The sequence below is a fragment of the Dendrobates tinctorius genome, unplaced genomic scaffold (assembly GCF_039654945.1).
Source record: "Dendrobates tinctorius isolate UK_male_01 unplaced genomic scaffold, ASM3965494v1 ptg000103l, whole genome shotgun sequence".
Taxonomy (NCBI): Eukaryota; Metazoa; Chordata; class Amphibia; order Anura; family Dendrobatidae; genus Dendrobates; species Dendrobates tinctorius.
The window spans coordinates 390,926-413,256 of NW_027361771.1; the positions used below are offsets into that span (position 1 = coordinate 390,926).

Consider the following 22,331-nt stretch of genomic DNA (forward strand, 5'->3'; position numbering starts at 1 on the left):
TACTCCGAGGCACCAGTTTCGTCTCCCTTTCCTGGCAACAGTCATCATGTAAACAGAGGTAGTGGCCGTTTCCAGTCTCCCTAGGCATCAAGGATTGGTCTCGATGGACGCGGTATTCAGAGTTACTACAGATCATACACAGGTGACTGTTGCATCGTCCAGACATGCTCTCCTAACGTCCAATGGATCACCAGATCGCACAACCTGGTGTTTAACGAGCTGGCTTTCAAAGCCGTGGCTCTAATCTACTCTCCCTCTGGGGTCTCCACTATGGTTGGTGCCCAGAGGCAGACGTCGGGGTGCATCTTTCACCTCTCCTGAATGCCTTCTGTCGCATGGTGTTAGGACCACGGTCGTTCTCTTCGCGTCTTCACCGCTCCAGTTCTTTTGAGAGTTTTCTCCAGACTGACTTGGACTCAGGTTCATGATGCTCACCTCCCTCAAGGGACAGATCTTGGTTCTACCTGTCTCTGTTTAAGTACAGGATTGCTTCCAAGACGTAATTCTTGACTTTCATTCTCAAGATTTCTCAGGGGTTACCCCCCCTACAAAAGTCCGTTAGAAGCCTGGAACGTTAAATCGGTCCTGGGTGCGCTTTAAGAGACGCCTTTCAAACCGTTCCAGGATGTCTCGCGGGCAGTTCTGTCTTGGGAGGTCGCCCTTCTTGTCGCAGTGTCACTTATGCGACACTTGGAGCTGACAGCCATGTCATGTTTAGCTCATTTGGTTTTTCTCTCTCTGCTTCCCAACCTTGATACGATTGTCCTTAGATCGTTTACGCCCCTTTTATCCAGCGTTGGCTGACCCTTCTATTTTAACAATGATTTTGTCTTGCCCTCTTTGGGCCCGACACTGGTACTTCAGATGAAGGTTGGTACGTACGCCCTGCATGCAATGACGGCTCTCAGGACGTATGTCCTGAGGACGGCACTCTCTTGTAAGTCACTTTAGGGTCACAACGGTCAGAGAAATTTGGCTATTCAGGAGTTATACTACTTTAGAAGCGGCCCATCCCAGTAGGGATTTGGGCGTATTCTACGTGGTCGATGTCCGCCCTCTGGGCCATTCGGTCTCGCATGCCGACCGAACAAGTCTGCAGGTCTGCAAGGCTGCGTTTTGGCTCTGCATTTTCACATTCTTGAAGCACTACTCAGACTTCCACAGTACGGTCCGCGGCAGATTATTCTGCAACAGGCGGTAGGGCTCCTTTACTCAGCCACTACATGGGCTTTATCTGTTATTGCTGCCCACCCATGGACTGCTTTTGGAACGTCCCATGGTCTGTGTCCCCCAATGAAGCAAAGGAGAAACAGGGATTCTTGTGATAACTCACCGTAAAATCCTTTTCTCAGAGACGCTCATTGGGGGACACATCACCCACCCTGTTAGCCTAACGGCTTCTGCTTCTTGTCTCCCATTCAGTGGGTTATACTCTTGATATGAGATTGGCGATTGTACTTTAATATGATACTAATGATCTCCTACTGCTTTTCCCCGAACTGGTTCACTTGGGGCCAGCAGGAAGGTGTATGCTGCGGAGGAGGAGCTAACTTTTTTTGTCTCAACTTAGTGTCAGCCTCCTATTGGCCACAGCATAACACCCATGGTCTGTGTCCTCCAATGAGCGTCTCGGAGAAAAGGATTTTACGGTGAGTTATCACAAAAATCTCTGTTTTTTTATTTTATTATTTTTCCCTAACTAAGGGGGTGATAAGGGGGGGTTTGATTTAACAATTAAGGTGCTTGGTGCCTGTCAGTGGGTGTATACTGCTAGGGAGAAGCAATTTTCCTTTTTTGCCTAGTGTCAGCCTCCTAGTGACAGCAGCATACACCCATGGTTACCTGTTACCCCTAATGAAGGCTCCAAGAAAGTAAGAAAGTGATTTTACGGCAAGTACCAAAAATCCCTCTTTTTTATGTTTATTTTTTACTGCTCGATGCATTGATTAATTGCCACCGAAGCAGTCTATCAGCAATGGTTGTACATGTGAGGTGCTTACAAGCTGTTTCCAATAAAGCTTGTAAATGCTGCTCAGAAACTAGCGCAGATTACTGGACAACACTATTGGCTTTCAAACGCAGCCTGCTTCAGTGCCACCGTGCTCTTTGATACTGCAGTGGCAAAGCTGCCTCTGTTGAGCCGCTAGTCAAAACTGTACCCCCTCCTGATGCTTCAAAAAATGTCGTTGGTCTAATCTGTGATGCACTGCCACCAAGAAGCAGGAAATCAAGAAACTGGTGAGTAGTGCACTTTTGCCAAATAAGATAAAGTGTACCTTTTAATGGCCTTTTTAATTGGAATGACACAAATTTTATGAGGACAGCACAATAATTAATACAATTGTCCTGTTCCAATATTAACAGGATACATGTTGCCAGCACATCCACTGTTTACAGGATGAGTTTTATATTGGCATAAATAATAATAACAATAATCTTTATTTTTATATAGCGCTAACATATTCCGCAGCGCTTTACAGTTTGCACACATTGTCATCACTGTCCCTGATGGGGCTCACAATCTAAATTCCCTATCAGTATGTCTTTGGAATGTGGGAAGAAACCGGAGTACCCGGAGGAAACCCATGCAAACACAGGGAGAACATACAAACTCTTTGCAGATGTTGTCCTTGGTGAGATTCGGACCCAGGACCCCAGCGCTGCAAGGCTGCAGTGCTAACCACTGAGCCACCGTGCTGATAAATGATCCAGTTAGCCAATTAACAATAATTTTGTTCCTTCATCAGCTGTTTGTCAGCTTATTTTCGTGGGCCAATGATTGGGAATATGCTTTCTCACAATCCAAGAGAATTTAATGGGAACTTGTCAGCAGAATTTTGTGCTCATTAACCAACAGACAGTGTCAGGTCGGCACCATTATACTGATTAAAACGATACCTTGGTTGATGAAATCCGTCTTGTGGTTGTTGTTTAATCCTTATTTTCAGTTTTGAGTTAATGATATGCTTGTGCTTGCCCCCTAGTTAACATAATGAATATTATATATATATATATATTATATATATATACTAAAATTTAAAAAAAAAAACTGTAGGCAGGCGACAGCTGTGGCACCAGTCGCTGCTGCTGCGCAAGCTCGGCGGCAGGACATTTTTTTCTTCTTCTAGCAAGATGGCACCACCGACGCATGTGCAGTAGCAACTATCGTATCACCTCTCAATACACCGATATCTGCTACTGTTCAGGCGCGGCGGGTGCCATTTTCAAATGGATTTTTTTTTTTCTGCAGGTGCCTGCAGAAGGATTTTTTAAAATTTTAGTATGTATATATAATATTGATTATGTTAACTAGGGGGCAGGTCAGTGAGGGATCCGTGACCTGTCAGCAGTCTTCATTATGAATACCTAAGCAGAGCACCACATGAAGACCCCCACAGGCCGCCCTGGGGCACGAGCATATCATTAACTCAAAACTGAAAATAAAGATTAAACAACAACCACAAGACGGATTTCATCATCCAAGGTATCATTTTAATCAGTATAATGGCGCCAATCTGACACTGTGTGTAGGTTACTGTGCACAATCCTGTTGACAGGTTCCCTTTAGGGCCACTTGAATGCATCTCCTGATCCAAACTAAACAACCTTATAAATGTGTATAAGGCTGTTGGGTGGTTCAGATCAGGAGACCAAGGCCCGTATGAGATCATGAATGTTAGTCGTGAGGAACTGGCTACATACCTACAGTAAAGAAAAATGAAAAGGGTTATATGTAGAAACTATAGGGGGTCACAGTGAAACATAAACAAAAAAAAACACTAACAATTCTAATTCCTTATTAACCATTAACTTTTAAAGGAACCACACCTTGTTTTTGTGTATAGTCATCCTAACTGCAAGGCAAAAAATATTAAAAATGTTTGTCGAGACACAGAACGCAGAATAAACCCCTAATAGGGCTATATGTATTTTTTGAGAGAATTAAGACCTGCAGTTACCTTAAATTTCTTCCCTGCCTGTCCATGGAGGTTGGCAACCTAAAGATAAATGCAAAAATGGTGCTGAGAGCTGTCTCTAGGTATGAAATTAATTTAATAATCTGTTATCAAGGTAGGACAGTCCTCAAAAATTGATAAAAAAATAATTTAGGACATTAAGAAATTTCCCTAATTACCCAAAGGTAATAACAATTCCCAGTACAGGAACATACTGCCAGAAGTGCTAGTACTAATGCTATAGGCCCCAATTCTTCCCCCAATAGCCCTAATAGGGATTTATTTCTCCTTCTGTGTCTTGACAAAAGTTTTTAAGATTTTTGGCCTTGCAGCTAGTTAATGAAGAATTAGAATTTTTAGGCTGCGTTCACATGTTGCGGTTTTTTCGCGTTTTCGTGGCGGTTTTTAATGCTCGATTTTGCAGTGAAAACGCAAAAAAAAACAGCATCCCATGCAATCCTATGGGATTCCGCAGTGCTGTGCTAATGCTTCGGATTTTCCTGCGGCGGAATCGCATTGCGGAAAAATACACAGCATGCTCATTATTTTGCGGAATCGCGGCGATTCTGCCCACATAGGAATGCATTGTTCTGCTTACTTTCCGCATGTGGCTGGCCCACCATGCGAAAAGTAAGCAGAATATTTGCGGATGGTACCCACGGTCCGAAGGAGAGGAGATTCTCCTCCGGGCTCTAGGTACCATATCCCTGTAAAAAATAGCATTGAAATACAAAAATTGTCATATTATCACCTTCCGATATCCCGCGCAGCGTCCCCAGGCCTCCGCGATGCTCCTGGCAGGTCCTGTACCCAGTGATGCATTAATCGCTTGGAAAACGCTAGCAATTGTACAAGCTAATTACGCTTGCAAACAGGGTGGATTTGATTTAAATCTAACTGATTTAAATCACGATTTAAATCACGATTTAAATCACTAGTCAGTAAGGCTTGATTTAAATCAGTGATTTAAATCAAAGTTTCTACCTAAACTAGTTCTTGCAACTTTAACATGCAAGTAGATGAAGATTTTTAGAATCACTTTTTATATTACTTTTTTCTCCCCAGTTTAATGGGTTAATCATTCATATTTGTACACCACTGTTCTGTTGTACTTAGGAAGGAGAAAAATAATCCTGACCTTAATAACAATTTAAATAGATTTATTCAACTGAAACAATAACAACATTACAGCATAAGTTATTTGCTTAAACAAACATCCATGTTTGTTAACTAATTTGGCTAAACAAAATATATATATATTTTAAGAAACTTAGACTGTCAGCCCAGCCGACACATGAAAAACTTAAATACTACTGTCCCTGCTGTCCTCTGTAGCTCACTTGTCGTCATCTTCATCATCATCTTCTTCTTTGTTCCTATTCATAATCTGGAAAAGAAAAACAAGCTTTCCTGCTTTATTGGGTCCCAACCGATTTCTCAATTTAGAATGAATGAGTCCAAAGGAAGAGAATATTCTTTCAACGCCTGCAGAAGAAGCTACTGCTGTTAAAAGTGAAATCATTACTTGAACAGTCTCTAAATCCAAGCGCTTAAGTGACTTCCACCAGTTTACTGGTGTGACCTTCCTTAAAATATCTTCAGCAAACATATATTTCTTGAATGGTTCCCCCTTAGCTCTGAAGTTTATTATAGTTGGCATTAAAGATGGATGATTGCTGGATACCCATGTCATAGCTAACTCCTCTTCCTCAGCACTTAGGTTTTGACCCTGATATTGGATATTGACAATATTTGCCAAAAAATGAGCTGGAGTCAGTGCTTGTCCCATTCGTTTGTTTACTGCTTGTAATTTAATTCTGTCCATGTGTAGTTCTGTTTTTAAGTGTTCACTCAGTTCCTTCCAAATTTCAACAGCATCCGCAATAAAACAGCTATTTTTCTGTATTTTGTTTAAAGCTTGAGAGATGGGTTTCAGGAAGCTCAGCATATGTTCAACATTTCTCTTAAGCCCAATGTTGAGGATTTTGGCCGTGACAGTGCCATCTATTTTATCTCGATTTTCTTCACAAAGTGTCATCAGAATAGGCCAGTTTTTGATATACTGCTCAAAACAGTCCACCACAGAGTTCCATCTAACATCTTGTGGGAGCGTTAGCTTGGTTCCACCCATCCTTTTCAGAGCTGCTGCAGCAAAATGATTATTACGGAAGTATTTAGCAATTTCAACAACATTAGCCTTTATTTCTGGAACACTTAAGTCTTTGGCTAAGAGGTGCAGCAAATGAGCACTGCAACCATATGTTATTAGCAGCTTTGTATTCCCTCCCTGCTCTTCTAAATCTCTTCTCATCTTGGATACGTTTGCAGCATTGTCAGTGACCAAACTGCGTACTAGACATTTGAATTTTTGTTCACATGTCGTTATAGCTTTTACTGCCACTTCTTGTAAGTATTCTGCTGTGTGTGCATTTCCTGATGTATCAGTTGTTTGTGCAAGGAAGACTTTACCTTCTTCTGTTGTTATACAAGCACATACAATAGGATCATTGTGGACATTACTCCACCCATCAATACTTAGGTTAACAATTTTACCCTCCAGAGCTGTTGCACATTGCTCCATTTCTCTGTCATACACTTGATCCAGCAGTTTCCCTGCAACATCAGCTCTGCTGGGTGGACTGTATCCTGGTCTCAGTGACTGAACCGTATTAATGAAATGTGGGTTCTCAGTCAGACGCAAAGAAGAGTTCGTTGCATAAATAAACTGGGCAATTTTTTAATCAATCAACTCTTTTTCTAATCTGCTAGTTCTTATCACAAACCTATCTATGGTGGTTCCAGGAGGTAAAGGTTTTTTCTTCCTTTTGGGTGATGGTGATATGTGGCTGTGGATGTCTGATGATGATGCTGCTGCTGCTAATGAAGCACTATCCTGGATGGATAACTCTGAAACTGTAGAACAGGATGATGGTGATCTTGGAGGTGGATAGTTTCCAGAATCCATGAATTCCCCTAAACAAAAAAAGTCAATGCTGTTATTTTATTGTTTATACAATTTCTGCTTATTGTACACAACACATCACTGGCCCTGCCCCAAAAGGAATATTTGTTTTTCTTCATAACTGTACCAAATGACAGTAACATGCAGTAATAATAAGAAATATAATTTTTCTCACACATGACAGTTCAGTCTTTAGAAATAGGATTCAATAAAAATGTTTACCAACCTGAAGATCCTGCCTGTTCAGAAGTGTTTCTTTGGTCATCTTCATCACCGCACTTCTCATGATGTTGCCTCATTCGCGCCACCAGGCCTTGCATCTCTTTGTTGCATCGTTTGCATTTTGCACGCATGCCTGCCTTACCGATAGGCTAAGGAGCTTCATTAAAATATTCCCAAACTGGGTCTCTTTTACGGCCTGCTGCCATTATAAGGAAAGAATGTAATAAACCTCAGATCGTACACACAAACAGATCCAGACTTGTCTGTCTGTGGCTATGCTGCAGTATTGTGCTCAAAGTTTCACTTTCATTTTCTTGTCTGCTTGCCCTTCCTCCTCCTCACACTTAGATTCACATTCTTCTTGTGTTGTGCAGATCTATTCCACTCCAAACAATCAGAAACATATTGTCTAACTTCTTGGACTTGGCACTGAAGGGGTTGATTCTGTATTCATAGGTTTGTAGAACAATAGGATTAAGGTCTTTTTCTCAACTCTGTTCATGTTGTAACATTTTTGCCCTGAAGAAGAGGCTGGGACCTCTGCGGAGTCAAATTCAGTTTTGAGAACTGCGTAAGTAAAGCGAGCGTCTGTGATAATATAGGAGAGAAACTGCCCACTAATCCTACAGAAACCTCTGGAAGAGCATGGCATTGTGAATGTTACACATATACAGCCTTTATTCCACTGAGTTAAACAACTCAGCTTTATCTCATGATGGAAGAACCTTTGGATGGTAAAATATTTTCCTCAAAAAGCAGTTTATTGAAAAAAATCCGATTTAAATAAAAAAAATCCGACTTTTTTTGATTTTTTTTTAAAAAAAACATTGATTTTTATCCACCCTGCTTGCAAATCGCTAGTTCTTCCGCGGGAAAATCGCGGAAATTTTAAATGCGGTTTTCCGCAACATGTGCACTTAGCCTTAGTGTAGTTTTTTTGAGGGTTTGATTTTGCTGCATATCTACATTAGACTAAAATTAGTCATAGATTCTAGATAAAAAAAAAAAGAAATTGGTGGAACTAATTATTTTTAGCAGGATCAGCCGAAAAGCTCCTGTACATTGGGACTTACTGACTTTTCCAAATATCTGATAAAGATCAGGCATCTCTGCCAACGGATTATGATTTTCTAGTTAACCTGATGAATTTTTTTCAATTTCCAGTTGCTTTTGTAACACCAAATTGTACCATGACACTCTACAGAGATTGGCATTATTCCTTGACCCCGATCTAAATCTGCTGGCTAAGACAAAGGAAGGTTTCTCCTGGGATGAATCCCTGAGCACTTCAGTGCCATGGTCCCCATCAGTCTTCTTTACATTCCTCCAACTATCGCAGGCCTGGTGGTCACATGCCATTCATACATGCTATTCGCATGAATGCTTCAGAAAAAAGCAGCAGTTCCGTTTCTTGCAGTCTTGGATAACCTCTAACTAATTTTCTATTAAACTGGTCCATGAAGTTTGCTAAAAAAAAGATGTTTAAATGTGTCTAGCAGAAATTAAATTTGGAAATGTGTGGTTGCTTGTGTTTTATTTTTGAGCCAGTACTTAAGATTATTAGTTTATGGGTTAGGAACTAATAACACTCTTTTAATAATTCTTAGAATGATCCTGATAAGGAAACCAGTATGTCTAAAGATGGCACCGTACATGAACTTACTAGCAATGTGAGTACTGGCTGTTGTGTTCAGTGTGAAGAAAGACTATTGTTGTTTTAACTAATGTATTAAAATGTTGTAGGCAGAAGCCTTGTCATTTTAAAAGTATTGATCATGCAAAAGTTTGTAGGACACCCTCCCGTAATCTGATGCTGTGAGTCTCTAATGATGTAATGTTAGTATCCCTAAGCCATTTGCATCTGCTTATATATTGATGTAATCTACATAATAAAGGACTTTATATTGCACTAATAAATGTTAGATCATATTTTAGTGCTTGGCTACATTCAAAATTCTGCAGGCCCCCAAGCTCAAATTTATCAGTATTCTCTTCTGGCGTGATGTATACTTAAAGGGGATTCTTAGGCTGGAATATCTAGTAGATATTGTTAAGGGGCGCCCACCATTAGTCATACATGCGTCAATACTTGTATTTTTATTACAAATGCTGAAGCTTTTAAGAATTCTGTTTTCCATCCAGGCCATTCTTTTCCTACAACAGCTACTAGAGTTCCAGGAGACTGCAGGGGCCATGCTGGCATCACAAGGTAACAGAGTTCAATGCCTTGGGGGCCACATCATTGACGTTCTACAAATTCACTCATGTTTTCCCCAACTTCCTTGCCCTGTTGATAAAACATACTTATTTTTCTCGGGTCACTGTATTTTACCCCTTGTTTTCTTCATTTCTGTATATTTTACATATAAAATGTACACATCCGTGGCATACACAATACCTTATATCTTAGTAATGCCTACGTTTCTTAATAAATCCATAAATGGTTAGTTTCATTATTTAAAATGGGTAAAAATTCAAGGTGCTTGTAAAAACAAGCAATTTAGGCTGGTTTCACACTAGCGTTAGGGAGGGCTGCGTATTTACTCCTTTCTTCCTCCGTTAAGCCCCACCCACTGCCACACCTCTTCCATTCAGCTCCGCCCACTGCTGCACCTCTTCCATTCAGCTCCGCCTATGTCTGCATGCGTCCTGCGTACTTATCTTTAACATTGGGTACGAGGCCATGTGAATGTTTGCGGATGCCTGCGCATGCATCGTTTTGACGCTGCACCGACCGCAACAAAATGCAACATGTTGCGTTCGGCACAGCTTGGCGCAGCAACAAAACGACGCATGCAGAGGCATCCGCATACATTCACATGGCCTCTTACCCAATGTTAAAGATAGGTACGCAGGATGCATGCAGACGTAGGCGAAGCTGAATGGAAGAGGTGCGGCAGTGGGGGGGCTTAGCGGAGGAGGAAAGGAGAAAGTAGGCTGCCATCCGCAGCCCTGCCGAACGTTAGTGTGAAACTAGCCTTACTTGTTATTAAAAATGTACTCCTTTCTCACAAACAGAGTGACTTTTAATTTTGCTAAGCACAGTGCTTAGAAACAGTTTTTTCTATAGATTTTGCATTCGCTGCTTTGAAATTGGTCAGATCGCTGGAGCTCAGAATTAGATTTAGATCCTGATCAGCTTTAGTGCCAATGCAATTCTCTGATGCTGCATCTGCTCTCAGCATCAATCAGGAGCTCAGTGCAAGAAACCTAGAGACTGGGGAGCAGAGCACTCCTGAACAATAAAGCGGAAAGAACCCTTCTAAGCTTGCCAAACACTTTAGATCGCCATTGGCAGGTAGCTCTTCTTTCTATCTGACCCTACATACACATGCACACTCATCTGAGCATGCATGTGTATTGAATGAGGATAATGGAATGCACTACTGCCTTTGGCTGTGGCTTATCTTATCTTCCCTGAGAACCAAAGGATCAGTCATTTTGGGAATCAACAGCTTTATCCTTTTCTCTCTAATATCTGTTGTCTAGGTCCCGTCTAAGAACCTACTGACTAGAGAGTTGGGAGGCCACTATACCTGATAGTTGTTAGTCTACCCCATATTAATCTAATGTGTATTGGCAGCTTTAGTATGCCTACTTGCAATGTGTGCAGGTGACGGGTACATTTTATATCTACCATGTTGCTATCTAATTACCTTGAAAAAGGTTCTCAAAAACGTCTCCATTATGGGTTAATAAATAGCCCTTTTTTTTACTTTTTTCAAAATTGTGTGCTGCTTCCATTTTTATCTATCTATCTATCTATCTATCTATCTCATCTATCTATCTATCTATCTATCTATCTATCTATCTATCTATCTATCTATCTATCTATCTATCCCATATCTATGTAGCTATCTATCCCATATCTAGCTATCTATCAATTTTGTCACTTTCTCTGTGCCTTTGTGCTTCTCATAATCTACCCATTAACTCTTACCCTTTTTCTTTTTCTATATTCCTTATCATTTACATTTCTACATTTTGCCTCCATTTTGAAATCTTTTTAGTTGCTCAGATGACCATTTACACATCCATTACTTTAAGAATTTCACACTTTTTTCAGATTTATAAATTCCTCATTCATCAACATCTGTCATTTTTCACTTTTACTTAGTGATTTAATCTTCTCCTTTTAGTGCACTAAACTGATATTCTATTCCCTCCTGTTGTTCTTTGGCCCCTCTCTCCTTGCTTCTTTTTTCCTCTCTTCCTCCCTTGCCAATAGTTCTTGGGGACACTTACAATATTCCTATTGATCCCAGAGGTAAGCAATGCAAGACTTCTAGGGGCTCCCATGCTCATACTTGTCAATGCCCATAACTTATTTCTCACTGCATGACTATTCCATTCCAACCAGTCCGCAAGCAGTCCATATACATGGTCATAGCTTTCTGTGTCAGGTCAGACATATGTTCTTGTGTATTTGTGTCTTTCAGTTGAGGAGCATATAATTGAAATGACTTCCATAATATATTTAGCATTCAAACACATTGTCGAGACATCAAATCATTACTTTCATATTTGCATGATATTAACCAGGGCATACACCAAAATTATAGGGACCCATCGTAAAACTTAATTTGTTGGCGCGCTCAGTGGGGCCCACACTAGGTTATTGTTTAAACCATCAGAGGAGAATTCCACCATTCATCTTGTTGATAAATCGTGTTTAGGCAAAAAATTTCAGGTCCTATAATTTCCAACACTTGTATATAGACAAAAGTGCAGCATGAGAAAATTGACAAAAATAAAAATGTATTTACCCCAAACAGCCCTAAATTCTCTGCTTCCATTCACACAGTATGTATTATTTCTGACTAACTCCTTCCACGAGCACCACAAGGGGGAACTTGGTGCGTTAATGGGAATCCATCAACAGGTTTTTACTATGTAGTCTTAGAGCATCATAATGTAGAAACAGAGACTCTGATTCTAGCAATGTGTCACCTACTTTTCTGTTTGGTGTAGATTTGATAATCTCCTGCTGATAAAACTGTGATTTTTATCCCTAGAGGACTAGTAAACAAGCTGCCATGTAGTCACCTACATTCATGAAGTCTGTATTACTCTGCCCCAACCACTGATTGGCCGCTTTCTGCCTATTCACAGTGTACACAGAAAGCTGCCAATCAGTAGTGAGGACAGGGTTATACAGATCTCAGTAATATGGAGGACTACCTGGCAGCTGGTTTACTAGTACTCTAGTGATAGTCTCCTGCTGATAAAACAGTGATTTTATCAAAACTACAGTAAGCAGCCCAGTAAGTTATACATTGCTGGAATCGGGGTCTCTACCGCTACAATATGCTGCTATCAAATTAGGTAGTACAAGCCTGGTGGCAGATTCTCTTTTTGAATGGAATGGTCATCTCCAGTAAAAACTAATAAAAAAAGCTCCGCAGTCAGCATTATGAGTGGCATAGATTCTAGGAAACCTAATATTTTTATCATGAGAACCTTTGGAATACCGTTTTTAGCCCCTAGTGACAACTTGTTTTCCTTCTTCACAATCGCTGAGGAATGAGGATGGCGGGGAGAAGTCTCCCTCCTGTGCGGTTTGCAAGCACCTTTTGCATCGAGCATTCTTCCTTCACTTCCCATGAAGAAGAGCTGCTCTCAGGAGCTCGTATTGGACATGTCTTCACACGATGGAGCAGATGCATGTATTGTAATGTCTGGAGATTGGAGCAGCATACAATGCTGTAAAGATTAGAAATGGCACAAGGGTGTGATCAAACAGGCACGACACACGATGCTGCTCCGACAGAAGTAATGTATGTACTAATATACAGTGCATATAGGGGGCAGGGGCATTGACAATACAGGTAGTCCCGCTTGCACATCAATTATCTGGACTCAGCCAGCACAGAGCTAGCTACAGAATTTGCCTGAAAATGCATTTTTGGTACGGCTGGTGTTAGTTTTAGGGGCAGTGCTTTGGAAGCATGATAGAGTTATAAAACTTTTATAAAGGTAATGAAATGCATTTAAATAATTTATCACAAACAAATTACACTTTAATCAATTGATTTTGGAATAATAATAATTTCCACAATTGGATGTGTTAAAAAAAATGTTCCTGTGCCGAGATAATCTTATAAATGTGTCCCTGCTGTGAACTGTGTAATGGCTGTGTCTGACCGTACAGGAACATGGTCTGATCATACCACAGCTCCTGGGCGGAGGACGCCAAAAGAGTATACAGACAGGACAGAATGGGAGCGCATACTTTGAGGTAAAAAATTGTTTAAAGACATGCAGGGAAATATTTTGCCTCACAGAAAGAATCAGCTGTGATCCCATCCTGTCCTGTCTGTATACTCTTTTGCTTCCTCCCCTGCCCAGGAGCTGTAGTATGACCAGACCATGTCCCTGTACGGTCAGACACAGCCATTACACAGTACACAGCAGGGGCACATTTATAAGATTATCTCAGCACAGGAACATTTTATTTAATACCTTCAGTTGTGGAAATTATTATTATTCCAAGATGTATTCATGAAAATGAACTTTGTTCATGGGACAAGCCCCTTAAGACATTTATCAAATTGCTGGGACTAAGGTTTTATGCAATTAATAAAATAAAGGTCAGTTACGCTTTAAACCGTTCCCATAAATTTGATGGAAGCCGTAAAATCTTTGAGCTCTCACTTGTGGTGGTTGCAGGAATATGAGGCGCTCTGGGCTGGGCCACACAGCAGTGGCATAGACTGCCTCTATGGCCATCACCAATAACCAGTCTATATGTACCTGTGTATTTCCCTTGGTGGCTTCTGAGGAGCTGTGAGGGTCTTGTCCAGATGTGCCAGACTCTTCAATTACACGGCAAAATTGGCCTGTGTATATGATGCCTTTCTCTCTGTCACATAATTGGGGGATGGCAGCATAGAATAAGAGTACTTTGACGTCACAAGCATATGATCATTTAATTTTGGGATTCAGACCCTTCTCTTCCTAATGATATAAGCAGGGAAGCAGATAAAGAATGGAAGCCACAGACTGAAAATGACACCATGGAAGGAACAGGCACATCTACAATTCATACTCCCAACCTGCTTTAGAGTCCTCTGCATTTTATTATAATAAATCTATTTCCCAGATCATTGGGTAGAAGCATTTTGCCTATTTTATCACCAGTGTTATCCATCGTACTCCGCTCTGATTTGTCTTTATTTCCGTAGACCACACAAGGGCACCATTTGTGATCCGAGTCTTCTATATATAGTCTTTCTATTTGCAGAGCAGTTATCTGGGTCATTGAGGAGCTTGTGTGATGCCAGTATTCGTAACTGTTTTATTTCCTAATGGATATTGCTTCGTATATCGAGTTGGGTAGGTCAACGCCCCAGATATGCCCAAATCCACCAACGGCCCCTAATAGACGTCAGTCTGGTTGTCACGGCGATGTCATTAAAGAAAATAAATCAAGAAGCGGTGACGTACCTGACAGCCCTTAACAGCTGTCCTATTAATTACCTGACCCACATGGAGCGTGCTGCAGATAAATAGAAAGCCCAGTGGACAGAGAAGGAAACGGATACAGGATATTGTTTACATGGGGAAAATGGATGTGTCATTTACCAGAAGGCTTATTCTGCTTGGCATTAAATCATTGGTTGTTTCTATCCAAAGTCACGTTCTCCTTTCTTTGAGACTTAAATAGACCTCTACTTCTTTACAGTGCAAACCAGAGTAATCCCACATAGTAATGTATTTAAAGGAGTATTGCAGCCTATGGCACCTCCATCTGAAGTCCAAAATCGCAGAACACTGCAGAACTTTAGTTTAGTCTACAACAATGTCACTCCAAGACCATGGCCAGGAGGAGTTGGAGTACCCGATCATGCGTGCATACTACTGTTCCTTGCAAACTCTGGCCAAAATAGCCGAGCACTGCGCTATCATTGTCCATGCATTAATACATGTTTCCATAAAATGGTACTAGAAATGCGGTTTGTATAGTAAAGCTATTTATTCTGCATAGTGACAGACCTATTTAGTGTCAGCTTATAGTATAGTGTAATGTAGTAAATGCAGTATTTCACTATTTCTATATTTGCAGAATCTGCTGTGTCCAGTTTGTGTCTAATTTCACCAAACGTCCATCATTTTTTCCTATACATTATGTCTGATATCATTTTAGGAGTCCATTATCTGCTCTTTCTCCTGATCATTTAAGGTCTGATAATTATAGTGATGTGGTATTCTCTCAATCTGTTATAGAGACCAGCTCTGCTGCCAGTAACTACAGTTCTCAATTTAGCCTCCGTCTTCTCAGCACATATATCTGTGAGTACGGGCACTTTCTGGGTATCATTTTTGGTGGCCTAAAGAATGTGTGTTGCCTTTTCTTCCTGTGGCTATGTTTCAACTAACTAGAACTATACTACAAATATCCAGCAGATGTCATTTTCTAAGGTGACGGGTTACTAGTAGAGCTGAGCAAAAAATCCAGGGGACCTAGTCCGGCATCCACACTGGTACTCTGTGACATCGATTGGGCCTAGTAATCACAAGAGGTACCAAGGGTGCCATTATTTGAATGCCGACCAAGGGAGTTCACTCTGACTTGGCCCAGCTGCCAGTTATTAGTAGTTTACTATTAAGTTGGGAACATGTGTGTCATTGGTTGATTTAGAGAAGGGAGACTATGTAAAACTGTTCATGTTGGTCTCTGTAATGGCAGCTTAATAACAAAATTGTGACTTCTATTCTTCTTTCCCAGGTAAAGTCCTTGGAAACCTGCAGTTAAAACTGCTGTCTAAATCGAAGATGTATGAGGACCTGGCTCTGGGGGCAATATTTCTGCACAATAATTATAACTATATCCTCAAGTCACTGGAAAAGTAAGAAAGAAATGTGTACTAAAACATTCTGATTTGAAAGAGGAGGTGCTCTCTGTTGACCACCTGGACCTGCCAATTGATTTAAGTTGGGAGAGATGCGTAACACTTGACCAGCAGCTATCTTTTGCTGACTTTCCTTTCATTTGCACTCCCAATTTGACCAAATGTGCATGTGGCTTGACTCTCAAGAAAAAAAAAAGATTGGGCTTTCTAATTCAACATACCCAATCCTTCTATCTATTGAGAAAGGAGATGGAGTTAAAAAGCCCCAATACACAATTAGATGGTCAGACAATATCATAAACCTTATTCTAATGTGCCTATGGGTTTTGAGAACATGACTCACATGGACTGCATCATGGCTGCAATTTGACTAATTCTAGCAAACGAAGGCACCATATACTGTACCCTTGTTTGACCAAGACATGTGCAAGTGTCCTGGTCATAGCGGATCAACCGTCCTTTATGATCTGTAATTTAGCTAGCTTGTTAAACATACTATATTAGTCTTCTCTAATAATAAAGAAATCAGCAATATAGAATAATGTTACAAGATGACAATATGATGGGACTTCATTGACTTTAGCTGTCAATTTTAGGTTACTCATTGTCTAACAGTATATGTGTTGATTCTTTTCCACAGATCAGAGCTCATGCAGTTGGTGTCTGTGACCCAAAGGGATCCTGACAGTTTATATCGTGAACACATAGGACAACAGATCCAGATCTATCAGCGAAGGTTTATTTCCCCTTAGAAAAAAAATTCTTGCTTTACCTTGCTCCGAGAAACCTTTGATCTAAATCATGGCAGCATCTGTTAAATAATTGTATGAGTGAATAGGGCTGAGAATGAGCTGCAGCAACAGTTTTCCTGTTGCAGAATTAATTTGGAGCCAGTCACCTCCCTGATGGTATTGAGTATTGGAGAAGTATCTACTTGGTTTCTTCTTGTGGCTGTGTGCTTCAGCCAGTCAGCCACCACTAATCCGCTTGCAGCCTTCACATTCAAAAATTAGCAGAGAGCTTGTTTGTCCTTTGCAACTCAAATAGAATGTGAAGGCTGCCACATGACATACCTGGCCAGGAGAAGAAGAAACCAGGGGATGTGGCCAGCGATGTGACGGAATGGCCACAAGAAGAATGCAAACAGCACTTTTAATGTGAACCTGCCAAACGTGTCATGCTGTCTAAACCATTGGCAGCATGAATCGCAGTGTGGTTGAATGATTACAGCCAGGTATATTATTCTCTGAAACTTTTTAGAGGCTCATCAGACCCTCTCGAAGAAGATCCGGAAGGGGCTCTATGGTCCAAACTGGAGCATTAAAGGAAATAATATGCAGGGCAGCAATTCTGCAGCCACAATGCGATTCATGCTACCTGCTGTTCGGGCAGCATGAGTTTCCTGACAGTTTCCCTTCAAAAATTATCATCTATGTATTGGATATTTTTAAACAGTATTAGGATTCTAATCAACAAGCTGAATGAAAATGAATTTATTTGATTTATTTGTTGCCAATCAGTTAATAGAAATCCACTGTTTTGGCCAGGTTCAGATGAGAATAAATATATATATATATATATATATATATATATATATATATATATATATATATATATATAATCTGAATCTGTAAGTTCAGGTTGGGAGACCAGTTGCCAGACTGGGCATTGTGGTCCGTATACGGACCGTGAAATTGACTTGTGTGCCTAGGCCTTGCTTGGTAGCAAACCCAAACATAACCAAACCAGCAATCTATGATTCATTGTGCAGGAAGCTGCATTTTCCTTGCAGACTGAATTCTCAATATTGCAGCTGTGTAATTGTGACGTGGTGTGATAGTTCATTATATCATATACATGGTTCTTTGAGTCCTAAAATTTTCAAGCTATGTGCATATTTGCACTATATTTCATTACAATGGATGAATTTGCACCCCCTATAAATAGAACACCACAACGCAGACGGCGACAACCCTGGCACACGGTGCAAACACGTTTCCTGCAGCGGTGCTCCAGGTGCGCCGAACGTCTGTGGAGAAAATCCAATCTACACGAAGATTTCATCCATTTTAAGTTTATGCTTAGAACATACAACACTGCCCTTCACCTCTCCAAACAAACCTATTTCAACACCCTCATCACCTCACTGTCAAATAACCCGAAACGTCTCTTTGACACTTTTCATTCTCTACTCAATCCAAGAGTACAGGCCCCAACCACAGAGCTCAGAGCTGACAATCTGGCCAATTACTTCAAAGAAAAAATTGACCAGATTCGACAGGAAATTATCTCCCAATCACCTCATACCATGCACTGTCCTTCCTTCACCCACTGCATCTAGCTCACTCTCTGATTTTGAACCAGTCACAGAAGAAGAAGTAAGCAGGCTCCTTGCATCTTCTCGCCCAACTACTTGCACCAGTAACCCATTTCCGTCACATCTCCTCCAGTCCCTTTCCCCTGCTGTCACCCCTCACCTAACTAAAATATTTAACCTCTCTCTCTCTTCTGGTATTTTTCCCTCCTCATTTAAGCATGCCATCATACATCCACTACTTAAAAAACTATCCCTCGACCAAAACTGTGCCGCTAACTATAGACCTGTCTCTAATCTTCCCTTTATCTCTAAACTCCTGGAACGCCTGGTCCACTCCCGTCTTATCCGCTATCTCTCAGAAAACTCTGTTCTCGACCCTCTCCAATCCGGTTTCCGCTCTTTACACTCCACTGAAACTGCCCTCACTAAAGTCTCTAATGATCTACTAACAGCTAAATCAAATGGTCATTACTCCATGCTAATTCTCTTGGATCTCTCTGCAGCATTCGACACTGTGGATCATCAGCTCCTCCTCACTATGCTCCGTTCCATTGGCCTCAAGGACACCGTTCTCTCCTGGTTCTCCTCCTATCTCTCTGACCGCTCCTTTACTGTATCTTTTGCCGGTTCCTCCTCCTCTCACCTTCCCCTTACTGTTGGGGTCCCCCAAGGATCGGTTTTAGGCCCCCTCCTCTTCTCCTTGTACACTGCCCCTATTGGTCAAACAATCAGTAGATTTGGGTTCCAGTACCATCTCTATGCTGATGACACCCAATTATACGCTTCTTCTCCTGACATCACGCCAGCCTTTCTAGAAAACACCGGCGATTGTCTAAACGCTGTGTCTAATATGTCCTCACTATATCTGAAACTGAACCTGTCAAAAACTGAACTCCTGGTGTTTCCTCCCTCTACTAATGTACCTATACCCGACATTGCTATTTCTGTGGGTGGCTCCACTATTACGCCCCAGCAACAGGCCCGCTGTCTTGGGGTCATACTTGATTCCGAGCTTTCCTTTGCCCCCCACATTCGATCACTGGCTCGCTCTTGTCATCTGCACCTCAAAAACATTTCTAGAATTCGACCTTTTCTTACTTTTGACTCTGCAAAAACTCTTACTGTTTCTCTTATTCATTCTCGTCTCGACTATTGTAACTCTCTTCTAATCGGTCTCCCTCTTACCAAACTCTCCCCTCTCCAATCTGTCTTGAATGCTGCAGCCAGGATCATATTCCTCACCAATCGTTACACCGATGCCTCTACCTTGTGCCAGTCATTACACTGGCTACCCATCCACTCCAGAATTCAGTATAAACTTATTACCCTCACCCACAAAGCCCTCCATGGCTCAGCACCACCCTACATCTCCTCCCTTGTTTCAGTATACCACCCTACCCGCGCCCTCCGTTCTGCTGATGACCTGAGGTTAGTATCCTCAATAATCAGAACCTCCCACTCCCGTCTCCAACACTTTACACGTGCCGCGCCAATTCTTTGGAATGCACTTCCCAGGTCAATACGATTAGTCCCCAATCCCCACAGTTTTAAGCGTGCCCTGAAAACACATTTATTCAGAATGGCCTATCGCCTCAACACATTAACCTAATCTATCCCTGTGTGGCACAGCCAAAAGTTTTACCATAACCAGATTTCCCGCATCATGTTCCCACATGCTTTATGCATCCATTAGCCCTCTCCATCTGTACTGTTACACACTTAACATTATGGCTGGTCCATACAATCAGGGCAACTGTTACCACGCACCTTTCGTGTCTACCTCTTTCCTCATAGACTGTAAGCTTGCGAGCAGGGCCCTCATTACTCTTGGTATTTGTTATAATCTCCTGTATGTGATTATTGTTATGCTGTAATGTCTATTGTCTGTACAAATCCCCTGTGAAATGTAAAGTGCTGTGGAATATGTCGGCGCTATAGAAATAAAATTTATTATTATTATTACAATAATTCAAAAAGTTTTAGTAGAAAAAGTAATAGTAGAAACTTGCGACCAGTCTTGATGAAAAGAGTCCGTTCATTTGTTGTATACAGCTGTCATACAAATCAGTGCACTTCATCTTTTTGGTTACAGGCTACTAAATAACATGGTTTATAGTCTAACCCTGCAGTTTTGTGTTACTCCATTCTCTTTACAACTTCTTCTTTCCAATCTGCAGCCAGTAGGTCCAGATGGAAGTAATTTACTCGTCACATCAGTTTCTGTTTCTGCAGAAACATGTAGATCTGCATGGCAGCTGCATACACAGAACTCTAGGATATTTAAATATCGGACTATTTAATTTTAGATGCAATAGAGCATAAAATGACTATATCTATATTATCTGCCGAAGGACAATAATTTTGGCTAGTATAATGTTTTTTTTTTCTATTGTAGCTGGCTCAAGGTGATTGACTATGTCAATGACAAGAACCTTCCACTACTTCATGGAGCGAAGGTGACTTGCAATGATCTGAAAAGATCTGTGTGTTTTAATTTAAATGGATGCAATTACTTACCCTATGTTCTTTTTCTTGCCACAGTTGAAGGACAAAGAGAGGCAGATGATAAAGGAACGTTTTAAAGTAAGTCAATGGAATTCTGGATTCTGCATCTGCAGGGAGTTGGCCATTAATTATTCTGCCAATGTGATTACTAGAGTAGTCACAGCCAGAATTTCTGATTTTTGGTAATCTTGTTTCACCCTCCCCCTCAAAAAAATAGAACAAAAAGCATTCAGTGAATCTCTAAGGGTATGTGCACACGCTGCGGATTCTGCTGCGGATCCGCAGCGGTTTTGGCTCTGCGGGTCCACAGCAGATTCTGCTGCGTTGTACAGTACCTTTATTTCCTATGGAGAAAAAAAAACGCAGTGCACATGCTGCGGATTTTTCCGCGCGCATTTGCTGCGGGTTACAATCCGCAGCATGTCAATTCTTTGTGCGGTTTACGCTGCGGTTTCACACCTTATCATTATGAGGTGTGAAACCGCAGGGCAAAATCGCAGGCTAATCCGCAGATAAACCGCAGGACTTTTGTCCTGCGGATTTTTCAACATAATCCGCACAACCTAAAAACTACGTGGGCACATAGCCTAAGAATTTATATCCCAAAATGGTTATTAAAAAAACTAGTTTTTCCCGCTAAAAGAAAAAACAAAACCTCAAACATGGCTCCATCAAAAGACAACTTAAAAAGCTGTGGCTCTTAGAAATATTGTGACACAAAAGTTCTTATTTTTATTTAGATGATACATTTTGACCTACTAAAAAACACAAGCCATCATATATAGCTATTGTCTGAAACATAGGAAGTTATGAGAGTTGGATGACAGAAATAAAAATAAAAGTGAAAAAAACATGGTAATATTCTAATACAATGGATTGTGATTTATTATGGTCTAATCCTTATCTCTTATTTTTATTGTTTAAAAATAGGGGTTTAACGAAGGCCTGGAAGAAATCTGCAAGATCCAGAAGTCATGGGCTATTCCAGACAAAAAGCAGCGTGAGTGGATCCGTCAGTCTCAGAAGAAAATAGTACAGGAGGCATATAGTGCATTCTTATTTAAGTAAGTTATATTGTACAATTGTCTCCCCCCCCCCCCCCCCCAACTCGTTCATTGTACCCGCTTCCGAATCTCTGGTTTTAAGCATTTATGATGCTCTCTAATACACTCACTTTCTCTTTTAGGTATGGCAAGGGTGTCAATTTCACTAAGAACCCAGATAAATACATAAAATATTCAGTGGAACAGGTTGGTGAAATGATTGAGAGACTTTTTGACACATCAGCATGAAGAATGCCTCTTGGTCAAGCCTGTGTATATATATATATATATTTTATATATGTCAAACTACTGTATATAACTGAAAATCGAACATAATAAACTATCATACTGGTGTATGTAGTATATTTTTTGTGTGAAATTGAGATGCAATATTTTCACAAGGCACAGTGTACCCCACACATTCCCCTGGTAGTGACACAATAATAAAAATTTACTAGAAAAAATTCTCACATG

General features: G+C 40.9%; 1 protein-coding gene across 13 annotated transcripts in view; it reads left to right on the forward strand.

The window, feature by feature from the left end:
- The window catches only part of EXOC7 (exocyst complex component 7), a 63,532-nt gene extending 41,321 nt beyond the window's left edge, over positions 1–22,211 (forward strand). For 7 of the 13 annotated variants that reach the window (XM_073587889.1, XM_073587899.1, XM_073587890.1 and 4 more), the window contains 10 exons: positions 8,748–8,810; positions 9,283–9,349; positions 11,369–11,407; positions 15,367–15,432; positions 15,869–15,989; positions 16,633–16,728; positions 20,705–20,765; positions 20,851–20,892; positions 21,745–21,878; positions 22,001–22,211. In XM_073587889.1, the coding sequence (XP_073443990.1) occupies positions 8,748–8,810; positions 9,283–9,349; positions 11,369–11,407; positions 15,367–15,432; positions 15,869–15,989; positions 16,633–16,728; positions 20,705–20,765; positions 20,851–20,892; positions 21,745–21,878; positions 22,001–22,106 (795 nt within the window). In that variant the 3' untranslated portion in view covers positions 22,107–22,211. The remainder of the gene's footprint in view (positions 1–8,747; positions 8,811–9,282; positions 9,350–11,368; positions 11,408–15,366; positions 15,433–15,868; positions 15,990–16,632; positions 16,729–20,704; positions 20,766–20,850; positions 20,893–21,744; positions 21,879–22,000) is intronic. The other 6 variants (XM_073587893.1, XM_073587896.1, XM_073587894.1 and 3 more) reach the window with 1 other exon arrangement.
- Positions 22,212–22,331: the final 120 nt, after the last annotated feature.